We start from the raw sequence: 23,595 nt of genomic DNA on the forward strand, positions 1-23,595 counted from the left end.
TTGAAATCATTAAATAAAATCAATTAGAATTAGTTCGTTAGGGTAATTATTATCTTTCCATTAGTTTACTCTTTAGTTGGACAGCGGGCAAAAAATAAACAACAAATTTTTGGACACACCTTGATATATATATATATATGTTTATATATATATTTTATTTAATGGTTCTACCTTTACCTTGAAATTTTCCCATTTAAATAATATGGGAAATGCGGTTTTTCTCAATAAATTAGTCTTTATCAAAATCAACTAACACACCTCAAAATTTGGTCTCAGTAGTTACTATAGACCGTGTTGATAATTACTATAATAAAGTAAACTAAGGAGGAAGTGGTAAAATAAATATAAACTTATTTAAAGTATTAAAGAAGTGCATGATTTTTGCATTTTTATCTATTTTTTTAACATAAATAATACGATTATTATTTAAACGGTTATTTTGCATATTTTAGTTTGCAAAAAAAAAAAAAATTTTTTTTTAAATATAAGTATAATTAAATTTTTATTATTGATGCATGCAGTCAGATCTTACTAAATAAAGTTTTGTAAATGTACAGAGGCATCGAATAGTAATACATCTAAATAATAATTATAAACAATAATTAAAGCTGTAAATAAAATAGAGTATGTATAACATAAACATTACTCATATGAAGTATGTCCACGTATGCAAGATGACATTTTTGATAACGACAAATTATACAATAAATCTTTCAAAATATTGCTTTTGTCTTCTGATTTGACCGTTCCGATTACTAATTTGTCTTAATATGTAGTCATATAAGTTATTCTTCCTTATCAGAATGTCACTCTAAAATAAATCGTTTTATTAATTATAAAATAATTAAACAAATTGTAATCTCATTCCGCATTTTAACAATGTAATATTGTATATAAAATAAAAAAAATTTGCACAATATAATCAACAATATATTTGATTTAAAACAAATAAGACATAAGTGAAAATAAGATTCAAGAATTGATAAGATTGGACAATATTTCTCTTTCTTTCGCTTTCCATAATAATATTTATTAAATTTACCCTCTTTATTTGATGTATTTTAAATAAACCTTCTGTGTTATTCACTTCAACTAATCGTAAGTTAGTGTTTAAAATACGTTCAAGATACACTGATATTCGCTAAAATGCATTATTTTTCTAACATTATCAAAATTATTTTAAACGTTAAATAATAATAATTAATATCGCATTATTATCACATTTTGTATACATATTTAAACAAGTAAAACTTTTACCTGAGATAAATCGTCGGAATAATCATTATTAATAATAATAATTAATGCTGCAATTAAATTAATCTTTCTATAAAAACAAAAAAAAACAGATGTATAAATAATACACATATTAACTTTTGTACACTAAATTCATAAAAATGTCACCTTACTTTGGTTTTACTTCATTAAAATGATCTAATATGTACTTCAGTATAGGTGGATTCTTTGCATGCTTCGTAATAATATGTAAGAAACTGTTAACATCACGTTGATATTTCCGTTTTATAGAATGGTACCGTTCATTTTTTAAATAATGGATGATGACATCAATATCTTCAGGGCAAGCCAAGTATTCCAAAAATTTAGCGTCAGATTTACTCACTCCTATATCAAACACTGATTCCCAAATGGTCTCGTTTATGGTAGTTATCATCAAACCTTTACAATATATCCATTCCTGCTTCCATAGCAATCGACTAAAACATAAAAAAATTAATTTTTCTTATTAAAGCTTAACATATCGATTTTTTGATTAAATTATTTGAACATTATAAGCGATACCTACAAGAAAATTTGAATAAAAAAGGTTAAAAATTTATAACAATATTTACCTGCGCAATTTTATATCTATGATATATTGTTTTAATATATTGTTGGCTTCTGTCTTACAAGTGATATCACCGAAAAAACATGCCCATCTTGCAGCTTCATATCGTAAACAGTTTCTAAGAAAGGCTTGATCAACAACTTCTTTGTATCGGATTTTTCTAAGTACATCGAATAATATGGCTCTTATTCTTCCCTAAAAATCGTTAAATATTTATTTCTCTGGTTAATTAATATATTTGAGATCCGCGTTTAGCTCAAGTGCAATTTGTGGTCAAATGTTGCTGAACTATAAATTACATCCCCTAAAATGTTGCGTTCGCGGAACTATTTCAATAAACACTCGGACCGTGCGACACAATTGAGGCTCTTCTCATAAATTAGATTCAATTTGTGAGAAAGTTTTATAATTATAAATCATTTGCAAAGATTGTAAACACCCAGCTACATATCCAAAAACATGTTATATATATTAATAATATTGGCAGTTGTAAAAATCAAACACTTTGGGACCTGTTCTTTACGTGAGTGATCATTTAACTAAATTTATTTGCACATTTATTTGCGACATAATTAATAGTATGTAAAAGTTTATCGTTGCGGTATATATTTTTTTGAGTATTTGAACTTTTTATAATGAATGTGTATATATGTTATGCAAATAACTAAAATATAACATTTTCATTGAAATCTGTTAACATTTACCTTAACATTGTTAAATTGTTCGTCTAACGCTGAAAAGGTACCGAACATGTATTCCAAAGCTTTAAACATAGGATACCAAGCTATATAATCTTCTTCTCGATGCAGATACTTTATGATATTCCAGAATAGATATGAATCGAGTTGGCCTGCTATCATTAAATGAAATGCATCATCAATAATTTGGGCACGATTAAGAACATGAATTTTCGTGTAAGTTTCAGAGTTTAGATAATTTGAAATCCTTTGCCAATTCTCGAAATCGTAGTTCACTCGGTAATATCCTGTCGAATAGTAAATAAACGTTATCAATTTTTATTGTTTTGAATAATTATAACATTATGATAACATTATATTGTATTTATTTTAAAAACTGTCTGTTTCATACTTTTGTTTATATAAATTTATATTGAAAACGTATTAAAAATTTAATGTATATAAAAAGCATATACATGTAGAAAAGTTATTACAAATGAAAAATAAAACTGTACAAGATATTGTTAAATAGCATAAAATAAAATTGATTCTAATTGAGCATAAATCATGTAATATTTATTTTTTATTAAATCAGTAAAATTTCTGTAACATATAACTTCATGAAAATTGTATGTTTTACTTGTTATTATTGTTTCACTAATTTTATAAAAATTGTTAATTTTTTATAATTTTTATTATAATTAAAATAAAATATTTGTAAACATATAACTTGAAAATTAATTGATATTATAATAGAAAACACCAATGTATAACATATAATTATATATGGTAATAATTTCATCAAACATATCTGGCTATAAGTAATATTTATTAACTAACAGTTAGTTCGTAACACATTATCATGACATTACATCACGTCATGACCTAAGATCAAATAAGTAGTGTTTGTTATAATAAGGCGATATTATGTAGCACTTGATAAGAGTTGAAACCCATGGTCGAAACGTCGTAAAGTTTTAATAAATATTATTCATAGCCAGATATGGTTGATGAAATTAATACCATTTTTAATTATCAACTGGTGACTTCTTAGTTTATATATATATATATATATATATATATATATATATATATATAATTATATATAGTTAATGCAGATTATTACATACAATATTTAAGAATTAACATAGTTATATAATGAAAATCTCAGATTTTTATAGAACAATGAATATAATAGATAATAATATAAAATAATGTCAATTATGTGTGTGTTAAATAAAAACGAAAAATAAGTCATAATAAGTCCTTTGGTCAATATTATTAAATAAAATGCATCATCGACTTACCAACTTGTTGTACATTGAATATCATCCAACCAGGCTGATTAAATGTTAATGACAATTTTAAATTCTTTTTCACGCATAACATATGATTAGTAAAATTGTTAAAATTGGGAGACGCTTCCGTAGTAAAAGTTACAGGAAGGCAGTCAATTTTTAATGTGTCGGTATTCTGTATCAATACAATCACTTCGCTCACAAAATGCAAACTATGATCATCTTTATGATTACGTATTATTTTTATGATAGGACAATGCGTTTCTAATTGCCAATTATTTATTATTCGAATTGCAAAATGTGTTTTTCCTACAGCAGTATCAATTTCTTCCAAAAAATGCAGCAAACTTTGACTAAATTTACACAATATGTAAAATATATAAAAGAACATTAGAAATATGTTGAAATTGTCTGTATAATTATATATACATATATATATATTTATATATATTTATTATTTATATTATGATTATAGAGAATATAACAATTTTAAATAAAATTTAATAGTTTTATTAAATTTTTTAGGCATTTATTAGACATATTATTAACATAATATATAATAGATTATTTTTATGCAAAGTATTGTGAGAGTTATAAAATAGTTAAAAAAAATTTGAAACATATTAAAAGTAAAAAAACAAAAATTTAAACAAATAATATTAAAAACATTGATTTACGAAAATCGAAAATAAAGATAAAGAAGTAATGGAAAAAAATATAAGTTTTATATATTTAAACATTTATTAAATAAAAAGATTAAAAAACAAATGTAGCACAAAATGCAATTATAAGAGAAGAAATTATAAGAATTATAGACGATATATAACATAAAAGAAATAGTAAAACAAAAATAAAAATAAATTATAAATATTATTTTAAAAAATAACAAATCAGGAAACAAAAATAAAAGGAACAACAATGGATATGTAAATGAAAACGTGACAAACACAACGATAAAACAACAGTTTCTTTCTGCAAAAGCAGTTTTGTAGTAAAAGTAATGAAATTAAATATAAATCTAATACAGGAGCTAGAAAAATAAAGAAAAACTTAAAACTTGTAAAATTAAAAAAAATATGAAATAATGTCAGAAGCTAAATATAAAGGACATTTTACAAAACTAGCATTATTATAAATTATTTAAGGTTTACACAATTTAATTTTTTTAAATTATATTCTATATTATATTACTTACTTGTCAAATATATATGGGCGGACGCTTTTCCAAAATAATTCTTCGGTGAAGGCGTGTTGTACCATGCGCAGTAAAAAGGGTGCTAAAAATTACATTATACAAAATTATAAATTAGAAATATTATAAATATTTAATTATTTTAAATGTTACATGTAAACATAATGATTATAAAAAGAAATTAAATTTTATATGTATACAAGGTAGTAATCGCGTAACAGTGAAATGGAATTTCTCGTTAAATCTGACGAAGATAGCAAGACATTAAAAGATCAATTTTATTAAATAATTTTTGAGTTATAAAAGTTAGAAGTGAACAATTTTTTGACAAAGTGTAAAATATCCTGCAAAATTATTCAGTTTGCGGTAATCATATTTCAATACATTTACGTATATATGGAATATATATATACATATACACAAACTATTTCAATATAAAATGTTCTTAATAATTTCTTGAACAATTTATATTAGAGGAAAACGTTTTATATAAAAGTTGTATTATTTCTAAACAAGTAAACACTACTGCAAAAGGCCAAGTTTTTTGGTTAAATAGTATTCACTTAATTCTTTTGAAAGGATCTACCGTAATTTTTTTATAAATCGATTTCTCGCAATATTCATTATCGAAACAATAAGTTGTAAGGATAAGATAATTATAAAGAGAATATTTTGTAGGTTATTTTTTACTTCTAACACATTATTTTACATAAACGTAAATATATCTCAAAAAATATTCATTTTTCCTCGATTATATCTTAATAATTTTGTATATAAAATAATGAGAATAATCAATATTTTAGCATAAAACCACATTAGTTTGGAAAAAAACTATGTAGCTGTTAGTTGCAAATTACATACATACATCTATATTGTTTGTGTACCTTTATAAAATGTAATATATATTATTAAAATCAAAATAAAAATGTAATTATCTTATAACTTTTACACATATTTTTATAATATTAATAATTAAAAATTTACGCGGACTAATTTATTATATTACGTGTTACCTCTGATGGATTTGCGAATGTTAAATAAACTGTCATCTGGTAAAGGAGATTTCCACATATGATAATCACCATCCAAAGAAAAAGAATTATGTTGATTTTGAACAACAAATAAATTCATTATTCGATATCTTGGATAAATCTATAAAAAAAATTATTAAATATATCAAGTAATAATATATGCATATAGATATTTGTTTATAAAAAATAAATACGACAAATTGTAGAAAACATAATTTTAATAATCTAATAATGAAAGACCAGGTAAAAGTGTCTATAATATTTATTATTGGTTATTTAAATTATAGCATTTTTAAATTTAAGTATCAATTTATTTATTATAAAACATTTGTAAGTCCACGATTATTTCAACATTACGATTCATTAAATATTATAATATTGGCATTATTTGAAATTATATCTGAATCAAAATTTAAAGATATTTTCGAATGTAACTATTCTCTTTATGCTTATTTGTTAGACTTTTTTTAAAATTCCGTTATATTCTATGATTAAATTCTTTTGTATTTGAAGACAAATATATGTTTTTATATTTATAACTTATTTTGACTTACCTAATATTTCGAAACAGTATGTTAAATGCAAAATTATATTGAAAAAAATTATATATTTTTAAAATTACTGCAGCAAATTAATGCTTTAGCAGTATGCAATGGTCGAAGAATATATTTATTTACACACACTTTATTAGAATTATTGTATCTACGTCGATGTGGTTCAAAAGACGACGAAAGACTGACTGATTTTCTGTACGTGTCATCATGATAAATATGTGTTAGGTCAACAAAACTTTGAGGGTCGTTATATATATATATATATATATATATATATATATATATATATATATATATATACAAGGTATGCCAGAACTGGCGAAAATATTTTTAATGGCAGATTTATGGTATGATTTGGAGACAATTTTTCTTCAGCGAAATTGTTGAGACACTAATATTTTCAAATTATAAGCAGTTAAAAATTAAAGTTTTTTTGTAAACTAATATAAAATATTAACTAAATTACATTCTTCAGTTAATTTGAAAAAGATACATAATAGCAAAAATTAAGAATATGCTACAAATGATGACCTCTCTTAACTCTTTCATTAATGAAAAATTGTCTCCAAATGATACCAAAAATCTGCCATTAAAACTTTGCCTACAGTTCTGAGACACTCTGTATATATAACGACCTCGGAAGTTGGAATCATTAAATGAAATCAATTAGAATTGGTTTATTAGAGTAATTATTATCTTTCCATTAGTTAACTCTTTAGTGGACAGCGGGCAAAAAATAAACAACAAATTTTTGAACACACCCTGATATATATATATATATATATATGTTTATATATATATTTTATTTAATAGTTATACCTTTACCTTAAAATTTTCCCATTTAAATAAAATGGGAAATGCGGTTTTTTTCAATAAATTAGTCTTCATCAAAATCAATTAAAGCATCTCAAAATTCGGTCTCAGTAGTTACTATAGACCGTGTTGATAATTACTATACCAATAAGTAAACTAAGGACAAAGTGGTAGAAGTAAAATTAATAACAACTTATTTAAAGTATTAAAAAAAATGCATGATTTTTGCATTTTTTAAATTTTATCTATTTTTTTAACATAAATAATACGACTATTATTTGAACGGTTATTTTGCATATTTTAGTTTAGAGAAAGAATAAAAAAAAATTTTTTTTTTAAATATAAGTATTTTATTAAATATAAGTTTAATTAGTGTATTCAATTTTTTTGGTATACAATAAACGCATTGCATGCCCGTAGATTGCAATAATCTCGAAACGTCTTCACTTAATTCTTTGACGTATGGTAATTTTATAATGTGGTCAAATTTTTCACTGACTAAATTATTATTGTCAACATTGCGATCATCATTTTTTCGTGTCTCAAGTAATTTTAGCCTATTTTTTACATACTTATTAACCACATTCGACGGAAAACCATTGTTTATCAGTATCGATTTAACCCTAGCGATGTTTGCTGGATGAAAACTGTCGTCCGATAATAAAATCGCATGATCGACCAGACTAAAAATGGTATTCTTTTTGTATTTAAAGGGATGGTTTGAATAATAATTGATATATCTACCCGAACAAGTGGGTTTCATAAACCAATTAGTTAGTAGAATACCATTCTTTCTCATCACAGTAGTGTTCAAAAAATTAATCGAGTCGTTACTTTCAATTTCGTGAGTAAATTTTAATCTAGGATGGTAATCATTAAAAACCGACAAAATTTCATCAACACTCCCACATGAGATAATTGTGAAAATATCATCCACGTATCTGTAGAACAACAGGGTTTTGGACCCCGAGGCACTTCTGGACCTAATTATGGAGTTTGTCCCAAACGTTGGTTTTTTTTATATAATTTCCACACGGTATGTTAACTACTACACGACCCTCTTAAAATCTTGGATTAATACAAAAAAGAGGATTGTTATTTGCAACCAGCAGCTAATATTTTTACTACGATGCAGGACGTATGACATTCTACCACCACACATCGATAATTTGAGAAACGGAATAAGTTTATATAGCGGCCATTTTTGTCGAAGGTTTGAGTGTAATTTTAAACATTATAAATTTAGATTATTGAGACTCGAGATAAAGGACATTAATGTTCACTTGAAATATTTACATAAGAAAATAGCATATATCGAGCGTAGACTTTTTGACTACCTCGACAGTTATTTACAAATTTTATAGAACTTAATAGAGATAGAATTTTGGTTTTTAAAAATATGACAAAGAACAAATTAATTAACAAATTCAATGCATTGCTACGTAAATATAATGTAGTCGTGAATCCTTTCATTAATATTGACAAATCTAAGTGGATTGTTAATCTCAGTAATAAAGTATTATAATACCAGATAATGTATTTGACTTATTAAGCCTTGGCGATAGTTTCGGTTTACCAATACAACAAGGTGTTGAGAGGGATCGTGTTAGTACCGCACTTGAGATAGTTAAAAGTCTAGAGGTGAGTATTGACAAGATTCCTTCTAACTTACGTGAAACAACTGGGATTTCGGTACCTAATTCTATCCGGAATTTTTTAATCACACAAAAGCATACTAATTGTATAGATAAATGTATCGTCAGATGTTTCTCTGAGTCAAAAAATTTCTGAAGGATAACGACGATATTATTGTTACTAAGGCTGACAAAGGACAAACGACGGTGATTCTTAATAAAATCGACTACATGGAAAAAATGGAAGCTTTATTAAATGACGAATTGACTTATAGAAAAATTAATAAAAATCCTGTTAAAAAGTTAACTAACAAAATGCAATTCTCTTATTAAGTCTTGGCTCGATAATGAATTGATAGACATGACTACTTATAATTATTTAAACGTAACTAACGGGAATTTACCACGATGTTACGGGTTGTCGAAAATCCCCAAAATTGATTGTCCATTGCGAATTATAGTATCTTCATTATGTAACCCGTTATATAATCTGTCGAACTACATCCATAATATACTTACTAATTCTATTAAGAAACCGAGATCGTTTGTTAAAGATGGTTGGTCCTTTGTCGAGAATATTAAGAACAAGGTAATTATTGATGATGAAGTACTAATATCATTAGATGTTACCTCATTATTTACGAATATCCCGAAAGAGTTAGTAATTAGCAGCGTAAAAAAACGTTGGATGGATATTTCAACCAATACAAAATTCAATCTTTCCCAATTTTTATATGTGATTGAGTTCATTTTAGGCTCTACACTTTACTCCGTGGTGTTTTGAATGGCGTGTAAAGTAATAAGTAACTGAGTTGTGGCGTGAATATTTATAAAGTCATCTATTTAACAGATTCAATAGTAAGCAATTTTTATTGTAATATTCAAAAAAATTTTTCCTAACAGTAGTCATTAAAAAGTGTGTCATTTTATATAGAAACGTATAACAATTAAGGGAAACTAAGACAATTCCACGCTTTCGAACGATGAAATGTCAAGAGTTTTCTCACCTTTAAAATTAGCATTGGAAATAATCCGCATTAACATCTTGAAATGATCCAAGAACAATATAGTGATGTATCCAGCCTCAAAATCGTACATGCTACACATCATCAAAAGTTGTAATCGTTCGCATCACCCAAGTTATTTTATATATGATGATAATTAACAGTAAAAATTGCAATCGTTAGCATTGTCGAAATGTTTTTTCAATTTTATAATTGACTAATATTATATGACTCCACTGATGAAGACAGCGTACAGTCGAAACGTTTGTGATTTAATTGTATTAATATGTTTTAATGTTTTTTTATATGGTATAATTGGGAAACAATAAAAATTTATAATATTCATTAACATCCTAATTATTTATGCTCTTAAGTTGGCCTGTACTTACATTAATTTTACAATTTATTTCGATATATAAGAGCGTTATAATTTTTACTAATTTATTATATTAATATTTATATTATATATTTCTTTTTCAAAGGAAAAAAAATGCAAAGTACACCTAAATAAAATAGAAATCCAAGCATCTCATAATCATTTAATTCAATTTGTTACACGCAAGATTTTTAATTGATTAAATTATAAAAAAATAAATCATAGAAACAGAAAGCCTGTACATGAATCGCGATATACATATATTTCTTTCAATGATCTCTGACATTTATCTTTGACCTTTATTTCTTTTTCGTTAAATAATTTCGATTAATTATATGCAAGGCATATTATCAGCGAGTCATTTGCTGATAAAAAATGATTCAATAGAGACTTAAAGTATCTATCTGTGTTTGCTTTTATTATTATTTTATATTTATTAAAAATAAGTATTTTGTTAACTAAAAAAATGCGCAACTATTATAATTTTAATTGTATGTTATAGATATGAGTGGTATATTAAGATTATTTTATCTTAATTATACACCTTTTTTCTATCTCTGTCTTTATCTTGAACATTTCGAATTTAATATTACCCAGAAATTATCTCATGAATTACGAATATTAATAAGGATGTTATTATATTGAGAAAGCCTATCTAACACAGTTGAAAAATGTGTTGTTTTATTAAACACGGTCCCCGTTAAATTTTTTGTATTAAATATTTAACATATTTATGTGTTAATTTAACTTATTATTGCTGTTGTTGTTAATTGAATTTAATTGTTAAATTATTATAACAACTGTGAAAAAAATGTGAATATAATACAATGTGTATCTATTTTTAATTTTAACAATAAAAACGTTTCGTATTATTAGTGACAAGATTTATCTGTTAAAATTTTGAAAACATATTTTGATTTTATTTTACAATATAAGAGCTGAAAAAAAGTAAAATTAACATTTTTTAGTTAATTTTTACATTAAAACTCTATATCAATTTTACAAAAAATTGATTTTAAGTTTACTTGAAGCTTGAATTTATTCTATGTTAAAATATTGTAACACACTATTTATTATTATTATTATTATGTGTCACAATATTTAACATATTTAACATATCCGTATATTGTGTTAAATTAACACTAAAATTTTTGTGGATATTTAGGAGAATGGATCTTTTTATGATTTGTATTTTTAACATAAATTTTTCACCTGTAAATAATTAATTGTCTGTGTTGGAAAAAGGGAGGAATTGATTTTTTTCAAACCTAGAAATACACACTTGCGTGTACATACAAATAACTAAATATATATATATATATATATATATATATATATATATATATATATACATATTGTGTGTGTGGCATAAACATATAACATTATTAATTAACGTAAAAGAATTAAAAACAAATTAATATATAATTCAAATAAAATAGATGTATATTTAGGCGCGCTTATGATTTTACAAGCATATTAATACATTTATATTTACACATTTATATTATTATATTATATCCAACAGTAAAATTTATTATAATATTATATGGCTATATATAAAACATAAAAAATTACTCATATGAAGTATGTACACGTATGCAAAGATGACATTTTTTTTAACAACCACAGATTATACAAAATATCTTTTAAAATACTGTTTTTGTTTTTTGATTTGACCGATTAATTATCTGTTTTAATATGTATTCATGTAAGTTGTTCTTATTTATCAGAATGTCACTCTAAAATAAATCGTTTTATTAATTATAAAATAATTAAATAAATTGTAATCTTATTCCGCATTTTGATAATGTAATATTGTATATAAAATAAAAAAGATTTGCACAATAAAATCAACATATATTTGATTTATAACAAATATAACATATGTAAAAATAAGATTCAGAAATTGATAAGATTGGACAATATTTCTCTTTCTTTGCTTTCCATAATAATATTTATTAAATTTACCTCTTTTATTTGTTGTATTTTAAATAAATCTTCTGTGTTATTCACTTCAACTAAGTTAGCGTCTAAAATACGTCCAACATACACTAATATTTGCTAAAATGCATTATTTTTCTAACATTATCAAAATTATTTTAAACGTTACATAATAATTATTAATATCGCATTATTATCACATTTTGTATACATATTTAAACAAGTAAAATTTTTACCTCTAATAAATTGTTGGAATAATCATTATTAATAATAATAATTAATGCTGCAATTAAATTAATCTCTTTATAAAAATAAAAAAACAAATGCATATATAATACACATAATAAACTTCTCTCCTCAAAAATTAGATTAAATTTGTAAGAAATGTTTATAAGTATAAATCATTAACACAGATTGTAAACACCCAGCTACATATTCAAAAACATGTTATAAATATATATATATATATATATATATATATATATATCAATAATATTGGCAGTTGTAAAAATCGAACACTTTGGGGCCTGTTCTTCACGTGAGTGAATATTTAACTGAATTTATTTGCACATTTATTTGCGACATAATTAATAGTATGTAAAAGTTTATCGTTGCGGTATATATTTTTCTGAGTATTTGAACTTTTTATAGTAAATGTGTGTATATATGCAAATAACTGAAATATAACATTTTCATTGAAATCTATTAACATTTACTTTAACATTGTTAAATTGTTCGCCCAACGCTGAAAAGGTACCGAACATGTATTCCGGAGCTTTAAACATAGGATACCAAACTATATAACCTTCTTTTCGATGCAGATTCTGTATGATACCGTATGATATCCCAGAATAGATACCCTATGATATCCCAGAATAGATATGATTCGAGTTGGCCTGCTTTCATTAAATGAAATGCATCATCAATAATTTGGGCACGATTAAGAACATGAATTTTCGTGTAAGTTTCAGAGTTTAGATAATGTGAAATCCTTTGCCAATTCTCGATATCGTAGTTCACGCGGTAATATCCTGTCAAATAGTATATAAATGTTATCAATTTCTATTGTTTTGAATTATTTTATCATTATATTGTATTTATTTTCAAAAATGTCTGTTTTATACTTTTGTTTATATAAATTTATATTAAAAACGTATGAATACGTTAATATATATAAAACGCATATACATATAAAAAAATTATTATAAACGAAAAATACAACTGTGCAGGATATTATAGTATAGCATAAAATAAAATTGATTTTAGTTGAGCATAAATCATGTAATATTTATTTTATATTAATCAGTAAAATTTCTGTAACATATAATCGTAAAAAAACTGTATGTTTTACTTTTTATTATTATTTTACTAATTCTATAAAAATTGTTAACTTTTTATAATTTTTATTATAATTAGAATAAAATATTTATAAACATATAATATGAAAATTAATTGATATTATAATAGAAAACACCAATGTATAACATATAATTATATATAGATAATGCAGATTATTTCATAAAATATTTAAGAATTAACAAAGTTATATAATGAATATCTCAAATTTTTATTGAACAATGAATATAATATATAATAATGTCAATTATGTGTGTGTAAAATAAAGACGCGAAATGGGTCATAATAAGTGCCTTGGTCGATATTATTAAATAATATGCATTATCGACTTACCAACTTGTTGTACATTGAATATCATCCAACCAGGCCGATTAAATGTTAATGATAATTTTAAATTCTTTTTTACGCATAACATATGATGAGAAAAATGTTAAAATTGGGAGACGCTTTCGTAGTAAAAGTTACAGGAAGGCAGTCAATTTTTAATGTGTCGGTATTCTGTATCAATACAATCACTTCGCTCACAAAATGCAAACTATGATAATCTGTATAATTTCTTATTATTTTTATGATAGGACAATGCGTTTCTATTTGCCAATTATTTATTATTCGAAGTGCAAAATGTAGTTTTCCTACAGCAGTATCAATTTCTTCCAAAAAATGCGGCATACTTCGGCTAAATTTACACAATATGTAAAATATGTAAAAGAACAATAGAATTATGTTGAAATTGTCTGTATAATTATATATATATATATATATATATATATAATATTTATATTATAATAATAGAGAATATAACAATTTAAAAAAAAAATTAATAATTTTATTAAATATTTTAGGCATTTATTAGGCAAATTATTGGCATAATATATAATAGATTATATTTAAACAAAGTATTGAGAGTATTATAAAATAATTAAAAGAAAATTAAAACATATTGGAAATGACAAAACAAAAATTTAAACAAATAATATAAAAAACATTGATTTACGAAAATCGAAAATAAAAATGGAGAAGTAATGGACAAAAATTTTATATATTTAAAAATCTATTATATAAAAAAATTAAAACACAAATGTAGCATAAAATGCAATTATAAGAAAAGAAATTATAAGAATTATAGACAATATAAAACATAAAGGAAATAATAAATAAAAAATAAAAATAATTTATAAATATTATTTTAAAAAATAACAAATCAGAAAACATAAATAAAAAAAACTACAATGGATATGTAAATGAAAAAGTGACAAACACAACGATAAAACAACAGTTTCTTTCTGCGAAAGCAGTTTTGTAGTAAAAGTAATAAAATTAAATATAAATCTAATACAGGAGCTATATATATATAGAAAAATAAAGAAAAACTAAAAACTTGTAAAACTAAAAAAAATTTGAAATAATGTCAGAAGTTGAAAAATAAAGGACATTTTACAAAACTGGTATTATAATGAATTATTTAAGTTTTACACAATTTTAATTTTTTAAATTATATTTTGTATTATATTACTTACTTGCCAAATGCATATGAACGAACGCTTTTCCAAAATAATTCTTCGGTGAAGGCGTGTTGTACCATGCGCAGTAAAAAGGGTGCTACAATTTACATCAAATTTATAAATTAGAAATATTATAAATATGTAATTATTTTAAAGGTTACATGTGAACATAATGATTATAAAAAGAAATTAAATTTTATATGTATACAAGGTAGTAATCGTTTAACAGTGAAATGAAATTTTTCGTTAATTCTGACGAAGATAGCAAGACATTAAAAGATCAATTTAATTAAAAAATTTTCAAGTTATAAAGGTTAGAAGTTAACAATTTTTTGACAAAGTGTAAAATATCCTGCAAAATTATTCAATATGCGGTAATCATATTTCAATACATTTACGTATATATGAAATATATACATACATATACACAAACTGTTTTATTATAAAATGTCCTTACAATGATTTCTTGAACAATTTATTTTAGAGAAAAACGTTTTATATAAAAGTTGTATGATTTCTAAAGAGAAACAAGTAAAGATAAAGATACATAAAATCAAAAATTAGGAATATGCTACAAATGTTGACTTCTCTTAACATTTTCACTAAGGAAAAATTGTCTCCAAATGATACCAGAAATTTGCCATTAAAACTTTGCCGCCAGTTCTAGGACACTCTGTATATGTAACGACCTCTGAAGTTGGAATCATTAAGTATAATCAATTAAATATAAATTTAACGTATAAGACGGGCAACAAGAGCCAAATCGCGGATGACAATGCGTTATCCTAACGAAACTAAATAATTTTCCGTTAGAATTAAATACCGGTGCACAAGGCACCAAATTTTTACTTGGACACGGCCAAGATTTTAAATATGAAATAATCTCATATTTGAGATTTAATTTCAATACCCCCTTTAACAGTTTAGTTTCGTTAGGATAACGCATTGTCATCCGCGATTTGGCTCTTGTTGCCCGTCTTATACGTTAAATTTATATTTATATTACAGAGCCTTGTTAAAACTCTTATATAATCAATTAAAATTGATTTGTTAGGGTAATTATTATCTTTCCACTAGCTAACTCTTTAGTTGGACAGCGGGCAAAAAATAAACAACAAATTTTTGAACACACCCTGATATATATATATATATATATATATATATATATATATATGTATATATATATATATATATATATATATATGTATGTATATATATATTTTATTTAATGGTCCTATCTTTACCTTAAAATTTTCCCATTAAATAATATGGGAAATGCGGTTTTTCTCAATAAATTAGTCTTTATCAAAATCAATTAAAGCACCTCAAAATTCGTTTTCAGTAGTTACTATAGACAGTGTTGATAATTACTATAACAAAGTAAACTAAGGACGAAGTGGTAAAATTAATAAAAACTTATTTAAAGTATTAAAAAAAGTGCATGATTTTTGCATTTTTTAATTTTCATCTAATTTTTAACATAAATAATACGATTATTATTTGAACGGTTATTTCGCATATTTTAGTTTGGAGAAAGAATAAAAAAAATTTTTTTTTTTAAATATAAGTATAATTAAATTTATATTATTGATGCATGCAGTCATATCTTACTAAATAAAGTTTTGTAAATGTACAGAAGCATCGAAAAGTAATACATCTAAATAATAATTATAAACAATATGTAAAGCAATAAAAAAAATAATATATATAAAACATAAAAATTTACTCATATGAAGTATGTCCACGTATGCAAAAATGACATTTATTTCAAAACCACATATTATACAAAAAATCTTCCAAAATAATGTTTTTGTCTTTTGATTTGACTCTCCCGATTCATTATTTGTCTTAATATGTTGTCATATAAGTTATTCTTATTTATCAGAATGTTACTCTAAAATAAAACGTTTTATTAATTATAAGATAAAAAATAAATGTGAGACGACCCAACTGGCTTAAATTAATTCTTATTATTATTAGTTTGATGCCATGTACAAGAAAAGACAACGTTTCGACCTTAGGTTTAGGTCCTTATCAAGTCTAAAATTAACATTAAAAAATACAATAGATGTACATACAAGAATTTCGATTTTTAAGAAAGTAAAGCGCAAACCAAGATTATAATAACAATTTAAACGTACCTTACAAATTCTTAAGTGCAATATATAATTAATTTTGTTCCATTTTACATATTTCAATATAAATATTGTGTCACGTAAACGTTCGGTATGGATGGTAAAGACGAACTAAGTTAAACAGCTTTGATTATTCTATCATAGATCGGATTCAAATTCTCTGTGTCTTTCTGTAGGTTGGTCGTGTTATTAAATTTTTTTATAAAAAACATTTCAGCAATCTCTCTTTTCCTAGTGTTTGTTTCTCGATGTAAAATATTTAAGTTTGTCCATTTAAAGTCATGCGAAAAATCATTTCTATGTTTGCTTATAACATTTTGATTGCTGACATGCATTTTTATATTATTCATATGTTCTTTAATCCGAGTATTAAGGTGTCTTTTAGTTTGTCCGATGTATGTGGCGTCACAGTCATTGCAGTCAACTTTATAAACTATTTCGGTCATATCGGCTTTAGGTAATTTGTCTTTTCGGGGTTTAATAAACGTATCAAGTTTTTTTGGAATCGTATAAATAACACTTAAGCCTGTTTTCTTAATAGATCTCTCAATAGTCTCACTTAGGTTCTTAACATACGGCATTAAAATACAAGACGAAATATCAAATACATTATTTTTGTCAACTACGTTATGAGAATTTTCTAAAAAACATGTTCTTTTATACATATATCGCTCGATGACCGTCCTAGGGAAACAATTATTCAACAAGATTTTTTTAACCATCTGTAAGTTCTCATTATGAAATCGTTTATCCGATAACAAAATAGCGTGGTCGACTAAGTTATTAATCGTGTTAACTTTGTATTTAAACGGATGGTTAGAATGGTAGTTTAAATATCTACCAGAGAAGGTGGGTTTCTGGTACCAACTAGTCAATAGTTTACCATTGTTTCTAAAAACCAATGTATCCAGAAAGTTAATCTTGTTATTTATCTCTGTTTCATGTGTAAATTGCAAACGGTGATGGTATTTATTAAACGTAGTCAAAATGTTATCCATTTTATTGCGTGGTACTATTTGTAAAAATATCATCAACGTACCTATAATAAACTGAAATGTCAAATTGTAAAGAGCTTAAACATTCTGTCTCAAGATCAGCCATAACTAAGTCTGCTAAAATAGGTGAAAGGGGGGATCCCATTGGCGTACCATGTATCTGTTCATAAAATTGATCGTTGAAACGAAAACTAGTAGATTCTAATACAGCGTCGATTCCATATAAAAATTGTGTCAAACTAAAATTTGTGTTACATGAAATATCTTTCCAACGTTTTTCAATAGCTTTTATATACTAAACTGAAAAAAGATCCGCTCAAGAAATTGATACTGCTGTAGGAAAACTACATTTTGCACTTCGAATAATAAATAATTGGCAAATAGAAACGCATTGTCCTATCATAAAAATAATAAGAAATTACAGATTATCATAGTTTGCATTTTGTGAGCGAAGTGATTGTATTGATACAGAATACCAGTATAATTGAATTTTGTGCATGTTTCGTAACAATATGTAAGAAACTGTTAACATCAAGTTGATATTCCCGTTTTATAGAATGGTACCGTTTATTTTCTAAATAATAGACGATGACATCAATATCTTCAGGGCAAGCCAAGTATTCCAAAAATTTAGCGTCAGATTTATTCACTCCTATATCAAACACTAATTCCCTAGTGGTCTCGCTTATGGTAGTTATCATCAAACCTTTACAATATATCTATTCCTGCTGCCATGGCAAACGACTGACATAAAAAAAGTAATTTTTCTTATTATAGTTTAACATATCGATCTTTTGATTATAAATTATTTAAACATTATAAGCGATACCTACAAGAAAATTTGATTAAAAAAAGTTAAAAATGTATAACAACATTTACACGCGCAATTTTAAATCTATGATATATTGTTTTAATATATTGTTGGCTTCTGTCTTACAAGTGATATCACCAAAAAAACATGCCCATCTTGCAGCTTCATATCGTAAACAGTTTTTAAGAAAGGCTTGATCAACAACTTCGTATCGGATTTTTTTAAGTACATGAAATAATATGGCTCTTATTCTTCCCTAAAAATCGTTAAATATTTATTTTTCAGGTTAATTAATATATTTTAGATTTGCGTTTAGCTCAAGTGCAACTTTCGGTCGAACGTCCCTGGACTATGAATTATATTCCCTAAAATGTTGCGTCCGCGGACCGATTTTAATAAACATTCAAACCGTGCGACACAATTGGAGCTCTCCTTAAAAATTTGATTAAATTTGTGAGAAATGTTTATAAGTATAAATCATTGACAAAGATTGTAAACACCATATCCAATAACCAAAAACAATGTCATATATATCAATAATATTAACAGTAGTAAAAATCAAACACTTTGGGTCCTGTTCTTCACGTGAGTAATCATTTAATTTAATTTATTTGCACATTTATTTGCAACATAATTAATAGTATGCAAACGTTTATCGTTGCAGTATATATTTTTCTGAGTATTTGAACTTTTTGTAGTAAATGAGTGTATATATGCAAATAACAAAAATATAACACTTTCATTGAAATCTATTAACATTTACCTTAACATTGTTAAATTGTTCGCCAAACGCTGAAAAGGTACCGAACATGTATTCCAGAGCTTTAAACATAGGATACCAAGCTATATAATCTTCTTCTCGATGTAGATACTCTATGATATCCCAGAATAGATATGATTCGAGTTGGCCTGCTATCATTAAATGAAATGCATCATCAATAATTTGGGCACGATTAAGAACATGAATTTTCGTGTAATTTTCAGAGTGTAGATAATGTGAAATCCTTTGCCAATTCTCGACATCGTAGTTCACGCGGTAATATCCTGTCGAATAGTAAATAAATGTTATCAATTTTTATTGTTTTAAATATTTATAACATTATGATAACATTATATTGTATTTATTTTAAAAACTGTCTGTTTTATACTTTTGTTTATATAAATTTATATTGAAAACGTATTAAAAATTTAATGTATATAAAAAACATATACATGTAGAAAAGTTATTACAAATGAAAATAAAACTGTACAAGGTATTGTTAAATAGCATAAAATAAAATTGATTCTAGTTGAGCATAAATCAGTAAAATTTCTGTAACATATAACTTCACAAAAATTGTATGTTTTACTTGTTATTATTGTTTCACTAATTTTATAAAAATTGTTAATTTTTTATAATTTTTATTATAATTAAAATAAAATATTTGTAAACATATAACTTGAAAATTAATTGATATTATAATAGAAAACACCAATGTATAACATATAATTATATATGGTAATAATTTCATCAAACATATCTGGCTATAAGTAATATTTATCAACTAACAGTGAGTTCGTAACACATTATCATGACATTACATCACGTCATGACCTCAAGATGAAATAAGTAGTGTTTGTTATAATAAGGCGGTATTATGTAGCACTTGATAAAGGTTGAAACCCATGGTCGAAACGTCGTAAAATTTTAATAAATATTATTCATAGCCAGATATGGTTGATGAAATTAATACCATTTTTAATTATCAACTGGTGACTTCTTAGTTTTTATATATATATATATATATATATATAATTATATATAAATAATGCAGATTATTACATAAAATATTTAAGAATTAACATAGTTATATAATGAAGATCTCAGATTTTTATAGAACAATAAATATAATAGATAATAATATAGAATAATTTCAATTATGTGTGTGTAAAATAAAGACAAGAAATAAGTCATAATAAATTCCTTGGTCGATATTATTAAATAAAATACATTATCGACTTACCAACTTGTTGTACATTGAATATCATCCAACCAGGCTGATTAAATGCTAATGATAATTTTAAATTCTTTTTAACGCATAACATATGATGAGTAAAATTGTTAAAATTGGGAGACGCTTCCGTAGTAAAAGTTACAGGAAGGCAGTCAATTTTTAATGTGTCGGTATTCTGTATCAATACAATCACTTTGCTCACAAAATGCAAACTATGATAATCTGTATAATTTCTTATTATTTTTATGATAGGACAATGCGTTTCTAATTGCCAATTATTTATTATTCGAATTGCAAAATGTGTTTTTCCTACAGCAGTATCAATTTCTTCCAAAAGATGCAGCAAACTTTGACTAAATTTACACAATAGGTAAAATATATAAAAAAACATTCGAAATATGTTGAAATTGTCTTTATAATTATATATATATATATATATATATATATATATTATATTTATCTTATGATAGTAAGGAATATAACAATTTTGAATAAAATTTAATAATTTTATTAAATTTTTTATGCATTATTAGCATAATATATAATAGATTATCTTTAAGCAAAATATTAAAAGAGTTATGAAATAACTAAAAAAAAATTAAAACACATTGGAAGTGTCAAAACAAGAATTTAAACAATTAATATAAAAAACATTGATTTACAAAAATCGAAAATAAAGATAGAGAAGTACTGGAAAAAAATATAAGTTTTATATATTTAAAAACCTATTAAATAAAAAACATAAACAACAAATGTAGCACAAAATGCAATTATAAAAAAATAAATTACAAAAATTATAGACGATATAAAACATAAAGGAAATAATAAAAAAAAAATGAAAATAATTTGAAAATATTATTTTAAAAAATAACAAAACAGGAAACAATAATAAAAGGAACAACAATAGATATGTAAATAAAAAAGTGACAAACACAACGATAAAACAACAGTTTCTTTCTGCAAAAGCAGTTTCGTAGTAAAAGTAATGAAATCAAATATAAATCTAATACAGGAGCTAGAAAAATAAAGAAAAACTAAAAACATGTAAAACTAAAAAAACTCTGAAATAATGTCAGAAGCTGAAAAATAACGTACATTTTACAAAACTAATATTATTATGAATTATTTAGGGTTTACACAATTTTTTTTTTTTTTAATTTATATTCTATATTATATTACTTACTTGCTAAATGCATATGGGAGGACGCTTTTCCAAAATAATTCTTCGGTGAAGGCGTGTTGTACCATGCGCAGTAAAAAGGGTGCTACAATTTACATCAAAATTATAAATTAGAAATATTATAAATATTTAATTATTTTAAATGTTACATGTAAACATAATGATTATAATAAGGAATTAAATTTTATATGTATACAAGGTAGTAATCGCGTAACAGTGAAATGAAATTTCTCTTTAATTCTGACGAAGATAGCGAGACATTAAAGGATCAATTTTATTAAATAATTTTCGAGTTATAAAGGTTAGAAGTTAACAATTTTTTGACAAAATGTAAAATACCCTGCAAAATCATTCAGTTTGCGGTAATCATATTTCAATACCTTTACGTATATATAAAATATATACATACATATATACAAACAATTTTATTATAAAATGTCTTTACAATGATTTCTTGAACAATTTATTTCAGAGAGAAACGTTTTATATAAAAATTGTATGATTTCTAAAAAGAAACAAGTAAACACTACTGACTTTTTTTAAAAGGTCAAGTTTTATGGTTATATAAAATTTAGTTAATTTTTTTTGAATGGATTTACCTTAATTTTTTTATATATCGATTTCTTGCAATATTCATTAAGTTTTGTAAGAATAAAATAATCATAAAGAGAATATTTTGTAGGATATTTTATACCTCTAACACATTTTTTTACATAAACGTAAATATATCTCAAAAAATATTCATTTTTCCTTGTCATATATTAATAATTTTGTATATAAAATAATGAGAATAATCAATATTTTAGCATAAAACCATATTATTTTGGAAGAAAACTATGTAGAGCTGTTAGTTGCAAATTACATACACACATCTATATTGTTTGTGCACTTTTATAAAATTAATATATTATTAATATGAAAATAAAAGTAATTATCTTATAACTTTTACACATTTTTATAATTTCAATGATTAAAAATTTACGCTGACTATTTTATTATATTACGTCTTACCCCTCATGGATTTGCGAATGTTAAATAAACTATCATCTCGTAAAGAAGAATTCCACATATGATAATCACCATCCAAAGAAAAAGAATTATGTTGATTTTGAACAACAAATAAATTCATTATTCGATATTTTGGATAAACCTATTATGTGAAAATGCAAAGCAGCTATCTTACTACGTTTCAAAGAAAATAAATTATTAAAACATTTAATAAACATGTAAATGTAATATGTATAAATGTAATATTAAAA

At 24.2% G+C, this 23,595-nt stretch overlaps 3 protein-coding genes across 5 annotated transcripts in view; all 3 read right to left on the minus strand.

Moving 5' to 3' along the window:
- The window catches only part of LOC114938954 (endoplasmic reticulum aminopeptidase 1-like), a 38,521-nt gene that overhangs the window by 13,187 nt on the left and 1,739 nt on the right, over positions 1 to 23,595 (minus strand). The gene's annotated exons all lie outside the window — the stretch shown is intronic.
- On the minus strand, positions 442 to 23,512 carry LOC114938973 (aminopeptidase N-like). Of its 2 annotated transcripts, XM_085484720.1 has the most exons (12): positions 23,348 to 23,512; positions 22,340 to 22,421; positions 15,237 to 15,318; positions 6,024 to 6,162; positions 5,014 to 5,095; positions 3,828 to 4,171; positions 2,548 to 2,828; positions 1,848 to 2,038; positions 1,407 to 1,712; positions 1,258 to 1,324; positions 1,043 to 1,141; positions 442 to 811 (listed from the first exon to the last, which is right to left on the minus strand). In XM_085484720.1, the coding sequence occupies exons 1-12, from the start codon at positions 23,463 to 23,465 to the stop codon at positions 698 to 700; spliced, it is 1,905 nt and encodes a 634-aa protein (XP_085340846.1). In that variant the 5' UTR covers positions 23,466 to 23,512; the 3' UTR covers positions 442 to 697. The 2 variants fall into 2 exon arrangements, with proteins under 2 accessions (XP_085340846.1, XP_085340847.1); XM_085484721.1 differs by lacking the exons at positions 15,237 to 15,318; positions 22,340 to 22,421; positions 23,348 to 23,512 and adding an exon at positions 6,596 to 6,764 and having other exon boundaries at positions 445 to 811.
- Positions 16,969 to 21,545, minus strand: LOC146722464 (aminopeptidase N-like). 2 transcript variants are annotated; one of them, XR_014925144.1, is made up of 3 exons: positions 21,166 to 21,538; positions 17,363 to 20,206; positions 16,969 to 17,261 (listed from the first exon to the last, which is right to left on the minus strand). XR_014925144.1 is itself a non-coding variant. In XM_085484715.1 (3 exons), exons 1-3 carry the CDS (start codon positions 21,245 to 21,247, stop codon positions 19,227 to 19,229), a joined length of 555 nt encoding a protein of 184 aa, XP_085340841.1. In that variant the 5' UTR covers positions 21,248 to 21,545; the 3' UTR covers positions 17,984 to 19,226. The 2 variants fall into 2 exon arrangements, 1 of the variants encoding a protein (XP_085340841.1); XM_085484715.1 differs by lacking the exon at positions 16,969 to 17,261 and having other exon boundaries at positions 17,984 to 19,418; positions 19,926 to 20,206; positions 21,166 to 21,545.

This window comes from Nylanderia fulva, unplaced genomic scaffold (genome assembly GCF_048542155.1).
Source record: "Nylanderia fulva isolate GAGA-0341 unplaced genomic scaffold, ASM4854215v1 Scaffold31, whole genome shotgun sequence".
Classification (NCBI taxonomy): Eukaryota; Metazoa; Arthropoda; class Insecta; order Hymenoptera; family Formicidae; genus Nylanderia; species Nylanderia fulva.

Excerpts from the sequence above, each read along its gene's own strand:
- LOC114938973 (XM_085484720.1), bottom strand. The coding sequence starts at position 23,465 with ATGAATTTATTTGTTGTTCAAAATCAACATAATTCTTTTTCTTTGGAT. Across the intron at positions 1,713-1,847 it reads ATAGATATAAAATTGCGCAG|TCGATTGCTATGGAAGCAGG; the intron begins GTAAATATTGTT and ends TTTATGTTTTAG. Across the intron at positions 812-1,042 it reads AAATACATCAAATAAAGAGG|AGTGACATTCTGATAAGGAA; the intron begins GTAAATTTAATA and ends GATTTATTTTAG.
- LOC146722464 (XM_085484715.1), bottom strand. The coding sequence starts at position 21,247 with ATGTTATGCGTTAAAAAGAATTTAAAATTATCATTAGCATTTAATCAG. Across the intron at positions 20,207-21,165 it reads ATTCAATGTACAACAAGTTG|GATATTACCGCGTGAACTAC; the intron begins GTAAGTCGATAA and ends ACTATTCGACAG. Across the intron at positions 19,419-19,925 it reads AACAATTTAACAATGTTAAG|GGAAGAATAAGAGCCATATT; the intron begins GTAAATGTTAAT and ends AACGATTTTTAG.